General features: G+C 35.5%; 1 protein-coding gene and 1 pseudogene across 4 annotated transcripts in view; one reads left to right on the top strand and one right to left on the bottom strand.

Moving 5' to 3' along the window:
* Nucleotides 1–23520, bottom strand: part of LOC115215469 (organic cation transporter protein-like) — a 104432-nt gene that overhangs the window by 18030 nt on the left and 62882 nt on the right. Inside the window, exons 2-4 of one of the 4 annotated variants that reach the window (XM_036506089.1) lie at nucleotides 10601–10823; nucleotides 4807–4910; nucleotides 4486–4640 (exon numbers count right to left, since the gene is read on the bottom strand). The exons of 2 other annotated variants lie outside the window; for them this stretch is intronic. In XM_036506089.1, the coding sequence (XP_036361982.1) occupies nucleotides 4486–4640; nucleotides 4807–4910; nucleotides 10601–10823 (482 nt within the window). The remainder of the gene's footprint in view (nucleotides 1–4485; nucleotides 4641–4806; nucleotides 4911–10600; nucleotides 10824–23520) is intronic. One more of the 4 variants, XM_036506090.1, reaches the window with a different exon arrangement.
* LOC115216011 lies at nucleotides 17324–17506 on the top strand (annotated as a pseudogene).

Raw genomic sequence — 23520 nt, 5'->3', positions numbered from 1 at the left:
TTCTTCTAATACATTCTAATACATTGGAATAAATAGACATACGAGACTGTCCATCGGCTGATGTATGTCTTTTTTGTATTAACTCCATTTTCTTATTTGTTGAATACACACACACACACACACACACACACACATTTATGTATGTATGTATGCATGCATGCATGTATGTATGTATGTATGTATGTATGTATGTATGTATGTATGTATGTATTAAGAAGAGAAAAGGGGTGAAACAAAATCCAGGCAGAAGTCAATAAATCACCCATCTTTAACCGAATTTGTTTAACAATATCCAGCAATCAGACACCAATCAATGCAAGTAGAATACACATCGAAAGTAATTCCTTACGGATGACGAATAGATCTAAATAGCATTTAGATGAATTTCAAGAAATTCAGAGCATTAGACCACAAAATTAGGGATAGAGAAAATCACATCTTTAATTGTTGAATTCACCAAAGAAAGATGTCGACCATTTTTGTTGTATCGCCATATTTAGATACAAGGAATATCATTCAAACTGATACATCTGAAAATACATGTTAACACGTTTCCAAGGTAATCCAAAAATTAGTTAAATGCAAAGTGAGCAATAGGCGCAGGCGTGGCTGTGTGGCAAGAAGCTTGCTTGCCAATCACGTGGTTCCGAGTTCAGTCACTCTGCGTGGCACCTTGGGCAAGTGTCTTTTACCATAACTCCAGACCAACCAAAGCTTTGAGACTGAATTTGGTAGATGGAAACTGAAAGAAGCATGTCGTATATATATATTTGTATATAGGGAGATAGAGAGAGAGAAAGAGAAAAGATGAAAAATATTAAAATATTTTCTACCTTATATATATGTGTGTATTTGTGTGTGTATGTATGTATGTCTGTGTGTCTTTGTGTTTGTGTTTGTCCTCCATCCTCGCTTTACAACCAATGTTAGAGTGTTTGCTCCCTGTAACTTAATGGTTCAACAAAAAAGAACTGATAAAATAAGTACCAGACTTTTTAAAAGATAAGTCCTGAGGTTGATTTGTTCGACTAAAAACATTTCAAGGTGCCCCAGCATGGACGCAGCCTAATGACTAAAACAAGTAAAAAATAGAAGTGGAGAAAATATCTCCGGTACACGAACACACACTAGAAGAACGTTGAGGAGAAATATAACATTCTAAGAAGAGCCAAACTAGCATTAAACCTTTGATGACGTCAGTCGATAACGAAAGAATAAAAATAAACATATGAATTCTACGTCACGTCATCCAGAAATATTGAGATCCTACATCACAACAATCAGTTATCTATATACTAAATATACTAAACATTTTTAGAAAAATCATGCTTATTATATATTATACAAAACGTAATTATAATTAAGAATTGAAATATTTAAAGATCTTCCAAAATTTGTGACAATATTTCATTGTAAAATTACCATTAAAATTTGATAATGTTAATTTAGAAGTAATTACATAATACATTTGTTTTCAAGAGAAAGATCACGTGTAGAATTTCCAATATTTTACAATAATGGAACACTTTAAATCATACTTAATGTTCCTGTCTTTTAAATCCCAAATGATTTTACTAAGATTTGTAGAATTACTTTTTCTTCTATACTTGAATGACACTGATTATGAAATCTAGATTTCCAATTGTTTGTAGATGAACCTGTGTAATAATAATTATGATCCCCTTTTATTACCTTACATTGATACACAATATTTTTCATTAAGCACTGATTTCTTATAGGACAAACGATTGTGTTTTTAGAATCACACTGGCATTATTCACTTGTATTTGGTATTCATGATAAAGAAGTTTGATTAGTCCTCCTATCAGAATTAGGTGTTAAGGCAGGATTATTATCATCATCATCATTATTATTATTATTATTATTATTATTATTATTATTGTTTTTTGTTGTTGTTGTTGTTGTTGTTTGCTTCTTTCTTCAAATTTTCTTCCATTTTTCGCCGAGTGTTTTCCGTACATTGTAGGCATTCCCAGATTAGAATGCAAATTCATAGGTAAAATATGTATTTATTATTATTATTATTATTATTATTATTATTATTATTATTATTATTATTATTATTATTATTATCATTATCATTATCATTATTATTATTATTATTATTATTATTATTATTATTATTATTATTATTATTATTATTATTATTATTATTATTATTATTAAATCTAGGTGCTAACTGTTATCAGAATCGGAATTAATTTTACTTAAAGAATCGAAATCTACTTTAAAAAAAATTATCATTACAATTAATTTCACAAATCACACCATCGATTCTAGTCTTCTTTACAGATTTTGAGTTACGCTATTCTCTAATTACCCGTTTGTTATGTGCTGCTAAAATCTCAGCTAAATTTCTGGTGGTTGAATTCAAACGTTTTATACTATGGCGATTAAATAATTTCCTGTATATATTTGAAGGTGGGAAATATTTATCTAACGCAGCAAAGAACTTTTAAGGAATATTGGTAGCTATTGATTATGTGAAAGGTGCATTATGCCATATAATATTCCTTGATTCATTCGTTTTATTATTTATATATAAGCTTCCTTTTGTATTAACATTATTACTATTTGATTTTTCTTCACTGTAAATAATATTCTTAAATTTATGTATATCAATTGATTCTTCTTCTTCTTCTTCTTCTTCTTCTTCTTCTTCTTCTTCTTCTTCTTCTTCTTCTTCTTCTTCTTCTTCTTCTTCTGCTTCTTCTTCTGCTTCTTCTTCTTCTTCTTCTTCTTCTTCTTCTTCTTCTTCTTCTTCTTCTTCTTCTTCTTCTTCTTCTTCTTTTTCTTCTTCTACGCATATATTTGGTATCTACAGATTTGGATCCATGCTTTTTAATAATGCGTTCATCTTCAAAACTCCGATCACATTTGTATCATTTTTCTTCTTGCTTTTATTTACCTTAATTAAAGAAGATTGCTTGATGTTCTATCTTTTTTACACTCACCTTCATGTTCCAGTTTATGTAATATTCTCAGAAATAACAGAATATTCTTTTCTATTCAAGGCACAAGGCCCGAACTTTTGGGGGAGGGGCACAGTCGATTAGATCGACCTCAGTACGCAACTGGTACCTAATTTATCGACCCGAAAGGATGAAAGGCAAAGTCAACCCCATCGGAATTTGAACTCAGAACGTAAAGACAGACGAAATACCGCCAAACATTTCACCTGGGGTGGTAACGATTCTGCTAGCCCACATTCTATAAGTATGTCGATACAACAGAAACGGTGATTGGCTTAGCACGGTAAATTCAACAATTTTTGTCTTGTATACATACACACACACACACACACACATAGGAAAATGTGCTGTTGAAAATGTACTTAAATTTCAAAATCTGAAAAACCGTAAACCAAATTTCCTTTTTTTACTATTTCATTTCTCACACTTGTTTTTTTTTTTTCAGTATGACTTGCCGACCACCACTGAAATTAATGAACCTTGTACATTCTAACAAATTGATATACAGTTTTAATTTCAAACTTACACATTCTGTTTTGAACATGATAATTTATATATTTTTTTTATTCGAGCAGGGTGATAGCTGTCGAATATATATGTGGTTGTTGGAGGTATTTTAGTTTGTTAATATTTTTCTTTGTTCTTTTATTTTTCCGATAATCGTTTTTCTGTTTTGGGGAATTCTGCACTTAGTTTCCTTAATAGGTCTCGGTGGGGTGTGTTTAGCACATATGTTTGTGACGGTGTCTACAAAGATCTGCCAAGATATTTTGATACTGAAGGAGGTGTGTGCATGTGTCAAAGACCACTCAACATGTGATAGACTATTTATGATTGCGTCCCAGTCGGCATCATAGAGATCCATAGTGTGAAATGGGTGGGCTGAGAGAGGTCGCTAGTGTTAACTTTCGGCTGATGAAATCTCAGGTTACAGAGAACCACGTCATGGTCTGAAAGAAGGGTCTTTTTTTCCCCACTGAAATATTGTGTATGGTGTTAGTGAGGTTACTGAATACAAGGTCTAAAATGTTCTGATATCTTGGTGCAAAGATAAGTGGGGACAAGAAAAACTCATTCATAAAGTCGAGAAGTGACTCTACTGCTTCTTTGTCAGCAATTGAGGTGGGAGGGCCTGATTTCAAACTGTAGACCAATCAGCATATGAAGCTAGCATGCCTCACTGCACATGAAACCGTGTGCTGTCATCTGTTGGCGCGCTACAGAAGTAGTCCGGGAACTTTTTGATACCACTTCGTATGTGTTTGCGTAACATGTGCTTTTCTGTTTTGCCATGACTATTGCTCTTCCACTCAGAGCAACGTAATATTTCTTTTCAGTAATGGGATGAACTAAAGTTGCTGATATGATTAAAACCCCTCAAAAGTCTCTTTCTAATGGAAGAGAACGGATAAAAAGTAAAAGACAGAAAATATTCAACTTGTGTTCAAATTTAAAAATGGACGTTTATGGTGTTTTATTGTTGTTTGTTTACCAAGGACAACTGAGGGTACGAAGGATCCAGCACCACCAACAGCAGTGAGAAAACGCAACACATATATGGCATAAATGTTGTAGATGAAGGCCGTTGCTATTCCGGTTGCCCCTTGCAAAAATAAACACACAATTATCACTTTTTTGCGACCAAATCTGAAAAACATTGAAGAGAAAAACTTTAAAATTCATCTGATTAAATACACAGACAGACAGACAGTCACACGCGCGCGCGCACACACGCACATGAAATATGCAAAAATATAAAATATAATGCAGACACTAAATACATCAGCTTGCAGATATGATATACAAAACTTACCTGTCTGATAAAATTCCACAGACAGCCATGGCGAAAAGGTAGCCCATGAAGAAAAAGGTAATGGTGTGCCTTGCCAGAATCGCTTTATCGCAAACAAGATTCAGCTGCGATGAGAAATATGAAAAATTATTTAATGTATACATTTTATAATTTTGATAATAATAATTTTATGTTTTGGAATTGTAGAAACACTGTTTCTTGGAAACCCCTTTCAGAGTCAGTGTGTATTCAAAGGACTTTGTTGTAGGAACAACTGTCATGTGACACTCCCAGAATCGATTTTATAATAGGGAAGGATCCAATGTCAAAGGGACCACTGTTCATTAGCTCGGGAACAGTGAGAGTACAGCCACTAAAATTTGGTGGTGCAGGGACAATGAAAACGCTTTAAACGATCTCCTAAAAAGCTTCATCAACAAAACGAATGAGCATAAAATCATTTTTGGGTTGATTTGAAGAATTTTCTTTCATGATTGAATGTATCCGAATTGACTGATGTACAAATATAATAATGATAATAATAATAATAATAATAATAATAATAATAATAATAATAATAATAATAATAATAATAATAATAAACCAAACAAACCCTGTGGATAAATAACATCCAAAACAAAATAAAAATATTAGAAAAGACCTGTCGATTCTTAATGAAATCAGCAAACAATTAACGCTACTGGGCAACAAAAAGAAAACAAAAATACTCCGCAAATATAACATCACAGAGAAAGATTTGTCTGAGATAAAAGAAAAGCTGAAGCAAGATATCCTTGCCAAAGCACAAAGGATCCGCCGGTACGAGAAACGCCAACGCTTCTTTGAACAAAACAAAAAGTTCAACTCCAACCCCAAAAAGTTCTACCAAGAACTGGGCAAAAATAAAATAGAAGTCACTGCAGCACCAACGGCAGAAGAATTGGAAGAATTCTGGAGAGAAATATGGTCGGTGAACGAACAACCAAAAAAAAAGGAGTATCAAAATAACAAACTCGGCATCTGAACAACTGAAGAGGTCACCCAGGCACTGCAAAGACTAAGCAACTGGAAGGCACCTGGGCATGACAAGATCCCCAACTTCTGGTTGAAATATCTAACAGGAATGCACAAAAAGCTGGCTGAAAACTTTAACAACATACTAGCAGAGCCAGAGACAATGCCTGAATGGCTCACGAAGGGGAAAACCATCTTAATTCCCAAATCAAATGAAACAGCAAAACCAAAAAACTACAGACCAATAACCTGCCTCCTACTATGTTCAAGGCATTTACTGCAGTGATATCGCAAAGGCTGAACAAGCACCTGGACGAAAACAAACTGTTCCCAGAAGAGCAGAAAGGATGCCGCAAAAGCTCATATGGCTGTAAAGATCAACTAATGATTAATAAAGCCATAACTGAAGACAGCCACAGAAAGAAGAAAGGCCTCAGTATGGCCTGGATTGACTACAAAAAGGCGTTTGATAGCATCCCCCACACATGGATCCTCGAAACACTAGCCATTAACAAAGTAGCACCAACAATCATAAAATTCATAGAGCACTCTATGAATAAATGGCAAACAGTCCTACACCTCCAAACAAAAGAGGGACTCATGAAAACCAAAGATATCCCCATTAGAAGAGGAATATTCCAGGGAGACACGCTCTCTCCACTCCTTTTCTGCTTGGCACTGTCACCTCTATCTGATATGCTAAATAGAACTGGATGCGGATATAAATGTTACGGCAAAACGATCAGCCACCTTTTATATATGGATGACCTAAAACTATACGCTGCAAATGACAAACAGCTGGAAACACTATTAAAGACAGTTCATGGATTTACCAAAGAAATAGATATGAAATTTGGATTAGAAAAATGCGCCAAAGTAACCATGAAAAGAAGAAAACTAGTTAAGAGTAACAACATCACACTAGATAAAACCAATGAAATAAAAGAATTAGACCAAAGCCAAACTTACAAATACTTAGGAATCCATGAACTAGATAAGACACAACACACACAAATGAAAGAGAAAATAAAAAAAGAATATTATAGACGAGTTAGATCAATACTAAAAACAGAGCTCAATGCTAAAAACAAGATAATAGGTATCAACACTTTAGCTGTCCCAGTTATAAGTTACAGCTACAATATCCTTAACTGGACACGAAATGAACTGACCAAAATAGATAGGAAAACAAGAAAAATAATGACAGGATCTAGGATGCATCACCCAAAATCTGACATAGAAAGACTATATATACAACGTATAGAAGGTGGTAGAGGCCTTATACAGCTGGAAAACTACTATAAAATAACCACCATAGGACTGCAAAAATATCTACTTCAGAAGGAAGGAAAACTGATCCAGATAGCGGCAAAACACGAGCAAAACAAAAAAACTGTTCTCAGTATTTAAGGAAGCTGACAAATACAAACAAGAAATCATACCACCTAATAAACATGAAGAAGAAGAAGAAGAAGAAGAAGAAGAAGAAGATGAAGAAACAACAAAAGCTATAAAACAAATGAAATCCAAACTAAAAATAGAACAGGAACGAACCATGATAAAACGATGGCAAGAAAAGCCCCTTCATGGTAAATACTGGACTAAACTAAACGCAAAAGAAATAGACAAAGAAAAATCCCAGCAATGGTTGAGAAGCTCAGGACTCAAAGCAGAAACAGAGGGATTTTTAATTGCAGCACAAGACCAAAGCCTCCCCACCAGAAATTACCAAAAACATGTAATGAAAAGAAATATTACAAGTAACTGCAGAATATGTAGAGATGGACAAGAAACAATAAATCGTATTATCTCTAGCTGCCCAGTCCTGGCTAAGAAGGAATATATTCACAGACATGACAGAGTTGGAACCTACATACATTGGAAGCTATGCCAACATTATGGAATAACAACAGAAAAAAGATGGTATAGGCACACACCAGAAAAGGTCACAGAAAACGAGAAAGCAACCATACTCTGGGATATGCCGATACACACAGATAGAAAAATTAAGGCCAACAGACCAGATATAGTTGTCAGAGATCATGAAGAAAAAAAATGCTTTCTAATTGATGTATCAATACCGGCAGATGACAACGTGCCTCTAAAAGAAATGGAGAAACTCTCAAAATACAAAGACCTGGAAATAGAGGTAACTAGAATGCGGAATCTGAAAACAGAAACAATTCCTATCATTGTAGGTGCATTAGGCATGATAAAAAAATATTCAGACAAATACATAACAAAAACATCAGGACTTACAAACACATATAACATACAGAAAATTGCACTACTAGGCACTGCACACATCCTACGCAGAACACTTTCCATACAATAACCATCAGAGCATCACAACAAATCACAGCACATACCCAAGGCACACAGAGCTGCGCTCGGTAGTGAAGTGAAAGCACGCTATAAAAATAAAACTACTGAATAATAATAATAATAATAATAAATGCCCTAATGCAGTACCAGGCAGTGGCTCTCATGGCTTCTGATCTTAACTGATTGAAAGTGTTATCATGTACATTGTTTTGTCTTGGTATAAAAGATGAGCTACAGCAAATATTCTGCTCAATACCACAGATTTGCTTGTCAGTTGTTTGACCTTAACCAGTTGAGCATGTCCCTTAGTGGCTGACGATATGTGCATCTCTGATCACGAGCAGAAGTAGTGGGGGAGCATCATAGCCATGTGTTGAGAGCGATTCTTTGGGGTTTGAATAATTCACCTTTGGAAACATGGGTGGTTCTTTCAACATCCTTAAACAACCCTTATTCAGGGACCTTTTGAGCGGGATGGGCTACTCAACCTGAAGAAAATTCTAACTGGGCCCCACCTGCTAGTTCATGCGCTGTTTATCTTGATATGAGATCTCCATGTCGCGCACATATGGTTGTGATGCATGTGCCTGGTGTACCTTTATCAGACGGGTAGTCATGATGGGTATATTGGGCTTCGTATATTTTACCCCAGTGTCACTTTGATGGCAAGCACTGCTCTCTCACTCAATAATAATAATAATAATGATAATAACAACAACAACAAAAACAAAAGCAGCAGCAACAACAACAACAACAACAACAATAATAATTCTAATAATAATAACAATAATAATTATAATAATAATAATAATAATAATAGTAATAATTATAAATACTATTATAACTGTTTGTTTCAATATTAAGATTGAAAAAGTTGTATACCTTGTTTTGTAAAAGTCTTTGGACCTGGGTTTGCACCCCTAAGCAAATTTCATTCCCGCACTTATGCCACCCTGAATATTTTGTGTTGAGGGACTTTGTTGTAAAGATTGTTTTCAAGAATTAGTCTCAGAATCTATTCTGACCCGGGAGTTATATTGGAAAGATTATCAATAACCATTGCCAGAACACTTCACGCAATGGCGACAATGTCTTGGAACAACAATCAATATCCAGTCCCAGCATACATTGCATCATAGAGATGTACTTTTGTAGAAGTCTCTATCAATGGAACCCCAGAACTTATTCCATTTTCTTCACTCTTTCACCCTCCATACACCCAGATATCTCCCTGGATAAGATGGTGTCTATACCCAGATATTTCCCTGGATAAGATGGTGTCTGTACTCAGATATCTCCCTGGATATACATATATATATATATATATATATATGTGTGTGTGTGTGTGTGTGTGTGTGTGTGTGTGTGTGTGTGTGTGTGTGTGTGTGTGTGTGCGCGCATGCGTGTGTGTGTGTGTGTGTGTGTGTGTGTGTGTACATATATATAGAAGTAGACACGTTCGAACGCCCCCTTTTTATAAAATGCAGACGCCATGAAATTGTATTTATTCACACAGTAACAAGTTCTGAATTCTTCTTTCATATATCTTTAACATTTCAATGTTTTTTTTATTATAAAAGCTCTGTGTCAACCAAAGCAAAAATTATAACTTGCTGTATTTTTTATATTATTGAGAAATTTTCAATATTCAAGATTTGAAGAGGTAAATTGTACGTCTTTCTATAAACAACTTGAATGCTTCTCATGGTGCATAGCTAACAACTTTATACACACACATACACGCACAGAGACACACACATACATAATATATAAACATTCACACACACATATACATACGCACATATATACGTGCATGCATCTATACATACACTCATATATTTTAGTAAGATAACAGGGTAATGCTGTTTGTAGGATTGACAGAGAAGAAGATGACAAGACGTAAAATAAAATAAAGCAGGATAAGATACAATATAGAGGGGAAGTGAAATGAAAGAAAATAAAGTGAAACGATATAGAATATAAAAAAAAGGGAGCAGAGTTGAAGGAGGTTTAAGTTTCTGCAATTGGTTGAGGAGATATAAAGGATCACAGATATAAAGGGTCACGGATTAAAGGACGACGGATATAAAGGATAACAGATTAAAGGATCATGGCTATAAATGCTTTAATGGTTTGTGGATATAAGTGTTTTAAAAGTAGACAGGAAATAGGTAGGGAGATGGACAGACAGGTAGATAACTGGGTTGATAGAGAGACAGGCAGACAGAGCAATCTATCTTTATCTACACACACACCTATATATATATATATATATATATATATATATATATATATATATATATATATGTATACTTTATTAATAAAGCTGCAAAGACATCACAAAAAATGGTTCTTCAGAGTTTCATGTTCCTGTTCGTCAGATAGTTTTAGATAAATAGATATATAGCTTGGTAGGTAGATAGACGGATAGATGTTTTAGCTTACATGTGGCGTGCGAGCTACAAAATAACTTTACCTGTGTGGTGATTGAGGTGTGTGTGTTAGTTTTATCATACACCCAAGAACTGCACTTCTGTGTAGTTCGATTTCCATTTTCTGTGGTATTGGAATATATCAAACATTTATCATAAACCACCTCCCCTTCATCCTCACTCTTTGGAATATATTCGTTGATCCGTTCTTCATGGATTTCACTTTGGATTTTATACGTGTCGTTGTCGTAACCAGGAATAGCACACCTAGGAAAATAAACAAAATAGGTTTCTTTGATCTTTCATTTAAATTTAGTTACATCTTCTGTAGCTTTCAGCCTTGTGGGCCTTACCAGGCATCTGAAAATATTTTGTTTGATGAATTTTATAGACAGAAACAAGTATTGTTATCTCGGTGCATAGGTTCATGTACTGTTTCTCACTTACGGCGACTGAATTATACTGAAATACTGGCTGTGTCAGAGTCTCCCATATCACTAAATTCTGCATTGTCAACACACGTCGTCTCAAAGGGAGAAACGTTTATTCAGGCAAAATCCAACAGCGTGAAGTATTATTTAATTTTCAGGTCTGTTGGAAAACACGCATCTGTGATCTCACTGCTTTCAATGCTCTGGATAATTTAATATATAATATGAACACACACACACACACACACACACACACACACACACACACACACACACATACACACACACACACACACACACACACACATATGTGCCACTTCCAAGCCCCTTATACATATATATGTATGTATATATATATATATATATATATATATATATATATATATATATATATATATATATATATATAAATGCCACTTCCAAGCTTCTTGTATATATATATACAGTTTCAGTTATAGTTTCACATATCAACTGCGTCCAGTCATCACCTGATGAACGTAGTTATGTATGTGAAACTATTAGTAGCGCTTATAATGAATGTAGTATGAAGCATTTATAGAAATATTAGACTCTCATTAAATGGAAAACTCTTCTTATTGTTTTTTTCACAATTAATTTCGTCTGAGCATTTATTTTCTCCAGATATGAGGGCAGTTAACAGCAATGCATTATCCAAAGAAAAGAACATATATATATATATATATATATATATATATATATATATATATATATATATATATATATATATATATATATATATATATATATATATATATACATATATATATATATATATATATATAATTATAACAATGAGGGTCTTTGCAACAAGTTGCTAGACCACTTACCGAAAGTATTAGAAATAGTAGCCAGAGGACTGTTATTTCTTTTACTACAAAAATATGTCCCCATCGACACCAGTATTTGTAACACATTATATGGCAAAAACACGAAGAAAAATAACGAAATGAAACAGTCCACGGTCATTTATGGACGCATACGTTTCTGGATTAGAATCAAAGATTCATTTCCTTCATCAACATAATTTTCCGATAAATAAATGTAGAAATGCTAGGAAATCTAACCCGTATGTGTGTATTAGGGAGTATAACTCCAAACTTACAGGGAAAAATTCAATTTAGTATTAAGTCAAATTTCACAATATAAATATATAATATATATAAATTAGAGAAAAACCACTATTATGTACTTCATACAATGATATTCATAAGCCATATCATATAGGAAAAATAAAATATATAAGACATATATCTAGATCACAAAAAGTACATAATAATAAATAAACAGTATATAATAATAAGTAAATACACTGCGTACGTTTCGTGGCTATAACTTCAATTCAAATTACAATTAAATTTAAATTTAATCCAAGAACAATTCAATTTAAAAGTATAGTCACTTCTTAAGTCAACAACAATAACAATAATAGTTTAATAAATATATATTTTAAAATCAGTTCAAACTTTTACCGTAGAACATGACTTCACCTGCGTTTCGAAGAACTTTATCTATGTTCTTAAATGTGGAGGTTGTGGTGGTGACTACATTGGTCAAACTAGCTTAACTTTGAGGGATAGACTTACGGTGCACAGGCAACAAATCTGGGACCCTACCACTAAGAAAAGCACCTAGACCAGTGCCTCGTAGACAAAAACCCCAAATGCCAAATCTTCCCTCTCTATCAATGTAATGGAAACAGTTTTCGGGCCTTGTGCCTAGAATAGACAAGATTACCTGTAAAACTTTGCTGTTTACTTTTATTTTATGATAGTTATCATGCAGAAAATGTTGGCATTGAAATCCTGTCCCCTAATTGGGTAAAAAGGATCAAACTTTAAACTTCTTTTTATTGTTTTATTCTTTTACTCTTTCAATCATTTGACTGTGGCCATGCTGGATCACCGCCTTTAGTCGAATGAATTGACTCCATGGCTTATTCTTTGTAAGCTTAGTACTTATTCTATCGGTCTCTTTTGCCGATCCGCTAGTTTACGGGGATGTAAATACAACATCGGTTATCAAGCAATGGTGGGCGGATGAACACGCACACACACACATATACAAACACACACACACACACATGTTGTAAAGTGGCCTTTTGCCACTCTTTATCTGTCTTGACGACAGTTGTCACTCTGACATATTGTTATATTCCAAAGTCGTCAATAGAATGGTTTTATCTGGCACTGTACGACTCCCCAGTCGTACATTGTTATAATCCTCAAAAGGTTGGATCGTTATAACGCCCACTCAGTATCACAGTATAATTACTATATCAGCACAGACACGACTATCAACAGTCTACACGTACGCTAGGCCTGATGACCTTCTCTCGGCCAGCTACTAGTCTAATTATAATGACTGGTTACTACCACTTTTTACCGGGAGGGTGTAGTTTCACTAAACAACACTCACCTTTTAATTTTTTTATTTAGCAATTCCTTTTATTTACCCCACCTCCTCCTTTTTATCTATATATATTCAATATCTTTACTTCTTAGGGTCCACTTTTAGGAATTCAGTGTTCTTCCTTTTCCTTGTACATGTGGTTTCGACTTCTTGTAACGGTGTTGGAACCTGGAAAGTGTCATAGAGCCAATCCATCGGTATTTCTATTCTTGTTGGTTCCTTTTCTATGACTCCTTAAGCTGATTTCTATCTCACCTTTCCATTCCATTTCAACTTCTTACACCATACATCATTCTTCCTGTGTATTCTCCTTCTTCTCAGTATTGCTTGCCATTTTGTACATTCTTACATAAACCTTACACTGATTCTAAAGAATTTTGGCGTGTCTTTATTTGCACAACAGTTTATCGAATACTGACTTCACCTTTCTGGCAAACATTAATTCTGCTGGTGAACTTCTTTCTGGTACATTTGGATTTGGAGTTACCCTGTATACCCTAAAGAAATATCGGATCGTGACTTCGTCCATGGTTTCCTTATTAGCTTTCTTCAAAGTTCTCTTAGAAGTGTTCAGGAACTGTTCGGTCCTTCCATTCGATCTAGGGTGATACGGTGCTATAATTTTATGTTCTAACGTGAATATCTCGCAGAATGTTTTTACACTCACGGGATACAAACTGTGTTCCGTTATCAGAGACAATTATATCCGGTAGACCAAATTTTACGAACAGTTTTTGTAAAAAGTTTATTACCGTATATAAAATTGGTAGTTTACACCTCGCGATCTCAAGCCATTTTGTGTCGCTGTCTACTACTATCAAGTAATAATTTCCTTTTACCGGGCCTGCAAACGGAAACCATGGTCTTTTCACTTCCGGCCAAGGTTCACATTTTGTAGTGGGTAGTTTCGCTTACTGCACACGACTTCTGCAGCCTATTACCAGGTTTTCAACTTCCTTGTCCATTATTGGCCAGTATACGAAGCTTCGCGCCAACGCTTTCATTCTAGAGATGCCTGGATGTCCTACATGGGACTCGTTTAGCATTCTCTTCTTTAATGTATGAGGTAGTTAAGTTATGTTAAGTTAGTTGAGTTTAGTTTTTGGCTCAAAAAGCAAAAAGCAAGACCATGTAGGGGGACATGGAGTTATGTACAGGGAGGGTGTTCATGCAAAGAGTTCAGGCCATTTCTGGTGAAGAGAGACTTTGAACCGAGCGGTCGTCGGCATCTTCACTACCCTCTGAACGTACATTAGTACACCAACACATATAGAGTCCACGTTCACATCTTGGCGCATCTCTGTATCAGACCTTTCGTTATTTCGTTTTGTCGACCACAGTTTTCTTTTCGTCTCATTAATAAATTTGTCATTTCTCACATTACTTTTTATTTCTTCCAAAGTTACTGGTAATTCACGCTCGATGTCCCACATTACTTGTTTTTGTTTCAGTTCATGGACCTCGTTCGATCGTCTGAATGCTCCGTTTACGCTATTGCACAAAGCGCTTATGAGGATATCCCATAAATTAAATACCTCCATACATTCGGTGCCAAATATATTCATGGATTTTTTCAACACTTCTTTGGTTCGACCTTTGAACATTATATTACAAACGCGTTCGCCCGTAAAATATAATTTTCTTCCCGTTACATTTTGTTTGAACTACATAATTTAGGTTTACACATTTGTCCCCATGTTTCCTTGTTTGCGATTGTTATATCACTTCTCGTGTCTACTTGCATTCTGACGCTAGTGTTTTCAATTCTCACATCCACGAATTTTTTGTTTGTTGTTGTCACAACTTTTCCTGCTGACAAACTATTTTATTTCTTCTTGTTTGTTCCATTTTCCTATCATTCTAGTTTTGCAGTGTGATTTTATATGTTCTGCAAATCCGCAGCGAAAACCCTTTGCTTTTTTACACGAACAATCTTTTTTCAGGCACATCTCACTACATGGATCTACACACCGATATTTTTTCTGGTTTTCATGCAACCTTTTGTCTTCTGACGTCTTTGCACTGGTCTTATGTGCAAACACTCTTTCCATTGAATTTCTTCCGTGTCATGCCTTAGTTTTAATATCCTTTCACACTCTTCCGACAGTTTCTGCAATGTCAAATCCTGGTTCATTTCCAGTTTTGATAGAGTTTTCGTTCGGATTTTCTGCATCCCTGTTATCAGTCAAGCCTTGTGCAAAACTCAAACACTTGAAAGAATCTGGAGTAAGCATTTCTAGTTTAAGTCTCTCACATTCTTTGTTGACTCTGCCTCTGTAAGGAGTGAAGTCTTCATCTTCGCTCTTTTCTATGTCTAAACATTTCCATCTTGTATTAAACAGTGAGCTCTTTTCACTAAACATTTCGCACAAAACGTCAAATGTGTCGGTGAAATTTATGTCGAACATTTTTTTTTTTTTTGGCAATATGAAGTTGCTCTGCTGTCCTTGGTTTTCTTAACACTAGACGTGTTTTCCTATCGTCCATCCAATCCTGGAATTCTTTTCCAAAGGTTTGTTGAAATCTTCGAAAGAAAGCCTCGAAAGTTACTCCTTCTTCGGAATCATATTTGAATTCACTCATGGAATTTGCTACAGGGTCAGGTGAAAATGTTTTCTCCGGTTTGGTTATCGACTTCATTATTTGGGACATTTACTGCTGCAATCCTTGTTGTTGTTGTTCTCGTTGTTCCGCGAGTTGTTGTAGTTGTTTTTGTAAGTTGTTGTTTTTGTAACTCAACTATCACAGCTAACAGGTCTTCCATATTTTACAATTTTCGTAAGTTTGCACAACAATATATACAGTGGGCTTCTTTAAGTTTCTGTCTACCAAATCCACTCACAAGGCTTTGGTCTGCCTGTGGCTATAGTAGAAGAAACTTGCCAAAGGCGCCACGCAGTAGAACTGAACCCGGGACCATGTAGTTGGGAAGCAAGCTTAATTTTTTCTCTGGAATAAAATCGGATTTAGCATGAAAATTTTCACTTAATTTTAAAATTTCAAAATCTGTGACAATAACAGAAAAGATCTCCCTCCCCTCTCTCTCTTTCTCTCCCTCTCTCCCTCTCTCTCTCTCTACCTCTCTCTATTTGTTTTTCGTTTACGCTTTTCTCGCTGTAAACTTTTCCATTCTCTCTATATATTTACTTCACTCTCTCTCGCTCTGTATATGTATATCACTCACTCTGAGTGTGTGTGTGTGTGTGTGTGTGTGTGTGTGTGTGTGTGTGTGTGTGTGTGCGTGCGTGCGTGTGTGTGTGTATGAGTGTGTATAAAGAATTTCTTTCTGCGGCTGAGTTGAAAGACCTTCACAATACATCAGCAGCAAGCGAAGAAAAATCTTTACATTTGTGCACCAAATGAAAAAACAAAAACTTAGTTTATCAATACGTTATAAACGAGGCCTATCCGTTGCAGAAGGCAAGGTATGACAAGAAAATCTGAAAGCATTCTATTGAGAAAAATTGCCTGACAACTATGGGGTACTCAGCCAGACTTGTGAATATCCTCTGCCAATCAAACCCTATTCAAATCATATACTAATTTGAGCCATGAACTCACGATAAAAATAGGGCAAACTCCGAACACTAGTCAGAAGCAAGACATTTGCAACATAAGCCACTTCTTTCTATTTGAATTGTTTGAAAATCACAATAAACTGTGAAACCGGTTAAGTCTTTAAATATAATAATAACTAGAAGACAAACCCGGCCTTGCTCGGGACTAAATAGTTATTTTCTTTTTTCCGGTATTGCACACATTATATATACATAAGCATTAAATATATATGCACATATATACGCATTATATACATACACACATATAAACATACGCATTATGTATACATATGTATACACAGTATATATATATAAATATACATACATATATATTCAAATATCGATATATACACTTTATGTGTATATATATATATATATATATATATATCAGCTTAATATCTGATGCGGTCTCTATTTGGGACCATGGATATTAATCTGATTTTTAGAACGAGGCGAAGAGTTAGGGGCTTGCTCCGCCTTTGCCACGGGTTGGCCTGGTATTGCGGTATTTCCAGGATTCAGCCCATCTCCCACCCGGGAGATCAAATAAAGGCGCAGGAGTGGCTGTGTGGTAAGTAGCTTGTTTACCAACCACATGGTTCCGGGTTCAGTCCCACTGCGTGGCACCTTGGGAAAGTGTCTTCTACTATAGCCTCGGGCCGACCAATGTCTTGTGAGTGGATTTGGTAGACTGAAACTGAAAGAAGCCTGTCGTATATATGTATATATGCGTGTGTGTGTTAGTGTGTCTGTGTTTGTCCCCCTAGCATTGCTTGACAACCGATGCTGGTGTGTTTATGTCCCCGTTACTTAGCGGTTCGGCAAAAGAGATCGATAGAATAGGTACTGGGCTTACAAAAGAATAAGTCCCGGGGTCGAATTGCTCGAGTAAACTCGGTGCTCCAGCATGGCCGCAGTCAAATGACTGAAACAAGTAAAAAAAAAATATATATATACACACACAAACATTACACATATATATATATATATATATATATATATATATATATATATATATTATACACACACACACATATAAATTAACATAATAAATATCTGATTAATATTATCTGTTATCATTATTGTGCGGTGGTGGTGGTGGTGGGCGATAATAATTCACTGTTGTAAAAGCCCTGTAGCGGGAATATTTAAATTGAAAGAGAGTAAAATTTATTTCCGACACAATATAATTATTTACTATTTTATTCCTCTCCATTAATCACACTTGCGGCTATCAACGCTTTCTCTCTATAGATACAGAAAGACGTACAAGAGAGAGAGAGAGAGAGAGAGAGAGAGAGAGAGAGAGAGAGAGAGAGGGAGAGAGAGAGAGAGACAGAGAGAGAGAGAGAGACAGAGACGACAGACAGACAGACAGACAGACAGAGAGAGAGACAGAGAGAGAGACAGAGAGAGGGAGAGTGAGAGTGAAAGTGAGAGAGTGAGAGAGAGAGTGAGAGAGAGAGAGAGAGGCTGGGCGAGAAAGTACGACCGCGGGACAGCGAATACGGAGAGCGAAAGAGAGTGAGTAGAAGCTGTCAAAAGTCGTTATAGAGATAAAGAGGAGGGAAGGGGGAAAGAGAGAGATGAAAGAAGAAAGAGTGATAACCGTAAGGGAGAAACTACAAACACTTGTCAAAGTCCGTTTAAGACGATGAAATTTCACGCTTTTTGCCATACATGTATGTATGTTGTTCAAATTTACAGAAAAACAAAAGGCAAAAACAGCTGTAGGAACAACAAGCAGGTGTATTAGTTTCACGCCCATGGGGTAGAAAGGTGCGTTTTTGTTTTTCCATTTGGTGCACAAACGAACACCTGATTAAGTTTAGAACTTTCTCTACGTTTCTTGCTACGTCCGTGCGTTAGTGTTACGTGGCAGAATATTTTGCGCCTAAAATGAAGGCCGACACGGTTAAGTGAACATGTTTAGTTACAATGAAAGCACTCGATTTAATCTGCCAGGTGGGAGTGTAGACAGGAGTCGTTTGTATGTAGTCCAGTGGCAAAAGTTTAGGTCGTTAGCTGTGTAGTTTCCTGGTGGTAGAATGAGTTTTTTGAGTGAATAGTCGAGTTAAAGTCTGTTAAGTCTGGGTTTGTATTTTGGTATGAAAGTATTCTCTTTATTCATCCGTGCTTCATCTGTGCTATTCACTGAACATTGGTAGAATGGGAGAGCTGGAGTTTGGAGGACTCATTTCTTGCATATATGTCTATGTGTCCACTCAGTGGAATTTGTCCGGTACTGGAATCTCGTATTTGTTGTCGGTGAATGGTCATCCTATTTCTCAAAGTAAGCTTTATTCGAAAGTTGATAGCGTATATTAAATTCTTTGAAGAAGATGTACAGTGATTTTTTACCGTAAAAATCTGTCCTGATTTGAATTTGTATGTTGTGTCTTCAATAAGACTGAGGCATGCCCCGCAATTGGGGCGGTCACACCTTTTGACTGTTTGTGTAGGAATTTTGGAAGGTAATTTAGCACTTGTGAAGAATTTTTTGAGGGACTTTTATTGTCTTTTACTTTTGATTATTTTGTTATTGCGAATGCTTGTTTCATTCTTGGGTCTTGTTTTAGTAGTGGGATGTTCTGGTTGATCATATTCTAAACCTCTGTATTACTTGAGTTATGTGTTGTAATGAAGGGTAGATTATTGGATGTATCTGATGCGTTTTTCGTTGATTGTAACTAAACATGTTCACTCAACCGTGTCGGCCTTCATTTTAGGCGCAAAATATACTGCCAATTAACACTAACGCACGGACGTAGCAAGAAACGAACAGAAAGTCCTAAACATAATCAGGTGTTCTTTCTCTACATACACTTCACAAAAGAATTTCAGAGCATTGATTGCTTGCTGCTGTCATTTGAATTGTTCAGTCAACCGTTCGGCCTTAACTTACGACGTTAAACAATATCACTTGATACTAACATGCGGACGGAGCGGAGGACCTACAAAAGTTTCTACGACGAGTCATATGACTATCCTCTATCAATCAAAACCTATACAAATTTGGGTCATGAACTCCTTATAACAATAGGGCAAGCTTCAAATTCTGTTGCAACATAAGCCACGCCTTTCTATTTCAAATTATTGAAAATCACATTAAACTGTGAAACAAGTTAAATCATGCAATCATACGCATACACGAATTGTAACAAAACCCAGTTGTAAACAAGTTACTTTTATTCACTCAAAAGTGTATTTGAAAGAGAATAAATAATGCATGAGAAGAAAAGATAGCAAAAACCTGATATTACAGGATATAAAAGTTGTTCACCGAAAATAAGTACAATAAAAATGCAATAAAAATGTAATAAAATGAAAATAAATGACGAATATAATACAATACCATTTATGGTATTATATAAAGTTTGAAGAAATTTCAAATGTGCAAAAATATATGACAAGTTGATAAATTCATAGGAATATACAACTTTGTGAAAATAATAGCAACAAGCATCTTTGCATTCTGCAGAAACCCATTAGGTAGGTGTTGGTTGTCTGAATATTATGGGATGGTCAATAGTGCAAAAGGGGTTTATTAGTGTGAAGACATTTAAAGCAATTTAGGTGAACGATGCTAGATTTATTAATCCTTCTTTGGGTTCAATTATAAAATAAAGAGCGCTTAAACACGATGCATATTTCGTTATCGTTTAATGTGTTGGGTCGTCTGTGTAATTATTGTTTGTTCCTTCTCGAGCCATGCCTGGCTCATAAAGGCCGGTTTCCCGGTTTCAATGGCGTATAGGTTCTCCACCAGGACTGGAAGCCCGTCCGTCACACTTCTGTGGAATTAAATATTTAAATTCAAATCAATCAAGTTTGATTTTTAAACACATCAGATGTTTAAAAATATTGTGTAATAGATTCAAATTTGTCTGTTACTTAATTGATTGCTTGATCTATCTATCTATCTATCTATCTATCTATCTATCTATCTATCTATCTATCTATCTATCTATCTATCTATCTATCTATCTATCTATCTATCTATCTATCTATCGGTGCAGATGTCACAGATGTGGTTAAGAAGTTTGCATCCCAACCAGATATGGGTTCAAATTCAGTCTCACTTCATGACACTTTGGGAAAATCTCTTCTATTATAAACGTTGGCCAACCAAAGGTTTGTGAATGGATTTGATAGGTGGAAATTAATAGAAGCCTGTCATATACATACATACACACACACACACACACACACACACACACACACACACATATGATTGCTTCACTTTGACTGATGATAGCCGTCCTATCAACACACACACCACACCCCATCACACAGCACAATCCCTCCGTTGATGAACTCTCTGATGACATTTAAGACCAACTGCTGACTGACGGTTTTAAAACACAAGTTACAGATATTATTCAAGTTTCTTCTATATCTTTGCCTTTTGGAATTGGATTCTGAAAATTGCGATGCCTAGGAGGAAAAAAACGATGCAGCACGCTGGGGTTAGAAGGGCCTGTCGTAAAGGAACAATTGGAATTGAAACCAACAGCGAACATTCGATATTTATTATGTGTGATCGCATTCTGTTGTCAAAAACAGGATACGCGAATCATATGAAGTCACATGAAAATCGAAATGCCCAGACAGGGAATGAACTTGGACACCAACTGCCTCTTACGACTTGTGTCATACGTCACAAAACTTTGCCGGTTGCTTCTTTCGATAAAAAACCTCCGGGGTTACATCACTGAATTCGGCTCTTAAAGAAGGGCTCAAGAATAATCACCATGGGTTAAATTTTTTAAAAGAGTAGGTGTGGCTGCGTGGTTCATGGTTCCAGGTTCAGTCCCTCTGCATGGTAGGTTGGGGCAGGTGTCTTCTGCTTTGAGCCTTGAGCCGACCAAAGCCTTGTGAGTGGACTTGCTGTATGTTGACGGCCAGTCTGGAGGCTAGAAGGCAAGCAGTGAAAAACTTGCTTCATTCTGTCTTTCTCTCCCTTTACCTCTCTATTTGTTGGTTTCTCTATTTTCCCTTCTCAAAAAGATTAACAAAACCCTCTTACTTGCAATGACTGAAAGCAAGCAGAGAGAAACAATATTATCTTCTCGTTGGCCGTCTCTCTTTATTTGCCAATCCCCCCAGAAGAACAGGAAAGCAATTAAATCATTGCTTTGCTTTCTTTTCTCGCTTAAAAAACAGGAACTTTACCTAAGTAATATCAATTGTTTCACTTCATACTAAGAAATGAAAGGATGAGAAACACTAAAATATGATGATGATGATGATGATGATATATATATATATATAATGTATATATAAGTATCAGAGTGAAAAGTCTATGTATGCAACGCATGCGCTCCACGCCTTACTACTTTTTCAGGAAAAATCATTTTGGTGTAATATAAAATTAATTAACGAAAATTATCGATAACTAATTTTATATTATACAAAAGTGATTTGTCCTGAAAATATCGCAAGGTATGCAGTGCATATGTTGCATTTATCGACCCGTAGACCCTGATATATCTATCTATCTATCTATCTATCTATCTATCTATCTATCTATCTATCTATCTATCTATCTATCTATCTATCTATCTATCTATCTATCTATCTATTATCTATCTATAAAATGAAAAAAAAAAACGACAGAGAAATGTGTATCAGGAAAAATAGAAAGGTCTGACGTTTCGAGCCTGTGTTCCACAGAAAGGAATAAAGACAGGGAATAGACGAAAAGCGAGAAACAATACACAATGCTTCAAGCGAACTACAGTACTCTCCTATAACATATATATATATAACACAGGATGTGTGTCTGTGTTTGTCATTTTAAAACTCGAGATCCACCCAACTGATTTTGATGAAATTTTACACATGCATTACATAGGATCCATGGAGTGTCATGGGCCAAAATAGTTTCAACTTCTTGCCTAATGCGGGCCTAGGGGCAGATGGACCTCAATTTTAAAGCATTTCTGCAGCGTTAAGGCCTGTAACGTGAAGAGTATCCAGTCGCTTTCCTCCAAATTTGCAACAAACATTAATCAGGCTCCTCGAATTGTTGTTGACTAAAACATTTCAGACGCTCACTATGGGCCCCACAAAAATGCACATGAATCAGATTTGTGTATACTGCACCGAGTCTTATATTTTATTTTAGGCCATTTCCGACGATAAAATATTGACACTAATTATGAATTATAAGTGGCGTATAATATTTCATGAAAACCTTTTCGTCCAGTTTGGCAGAGGAAATAAAAAAAGAGCATTAAAATTTTTGTCGGCGCCCTGTTGATACTTCATCTCATCATCCTGCGCACCATTATCCGTTACAGCTGTTTCAATTAATACTCAGTAAATAGAAAGTAAATATTAAATTTATATGACCGGAGCACAATATCTTCATATATATATATATATATATATATATATATATATATATATATATATATATATATATATATATATGTGTGTGTGTGTGTGTGTGTGTGTGTGTGTGTGTATATAATAATAATAGGGAATATTATTCCAAACTTCAATTTTGAAAAATTCAATTTAGTAATGCTAAATCAAATT

Source organism: Octopus sinensis, linkage group LG9 (assembly GCF_006345805.1).
Source record: "Octopus sinensis linkage group LG9, ASM634580v1, whole genome shotgun sequence".
NCBI lineage: Eukaryota > Metazoa > Mollusca > Cephalopoda > Octopoda > Octopodidae > Octopus > Octopus sinensis.
This window is presented reverse-complemented; position numbering and strand designations above follow the sequence as displayed.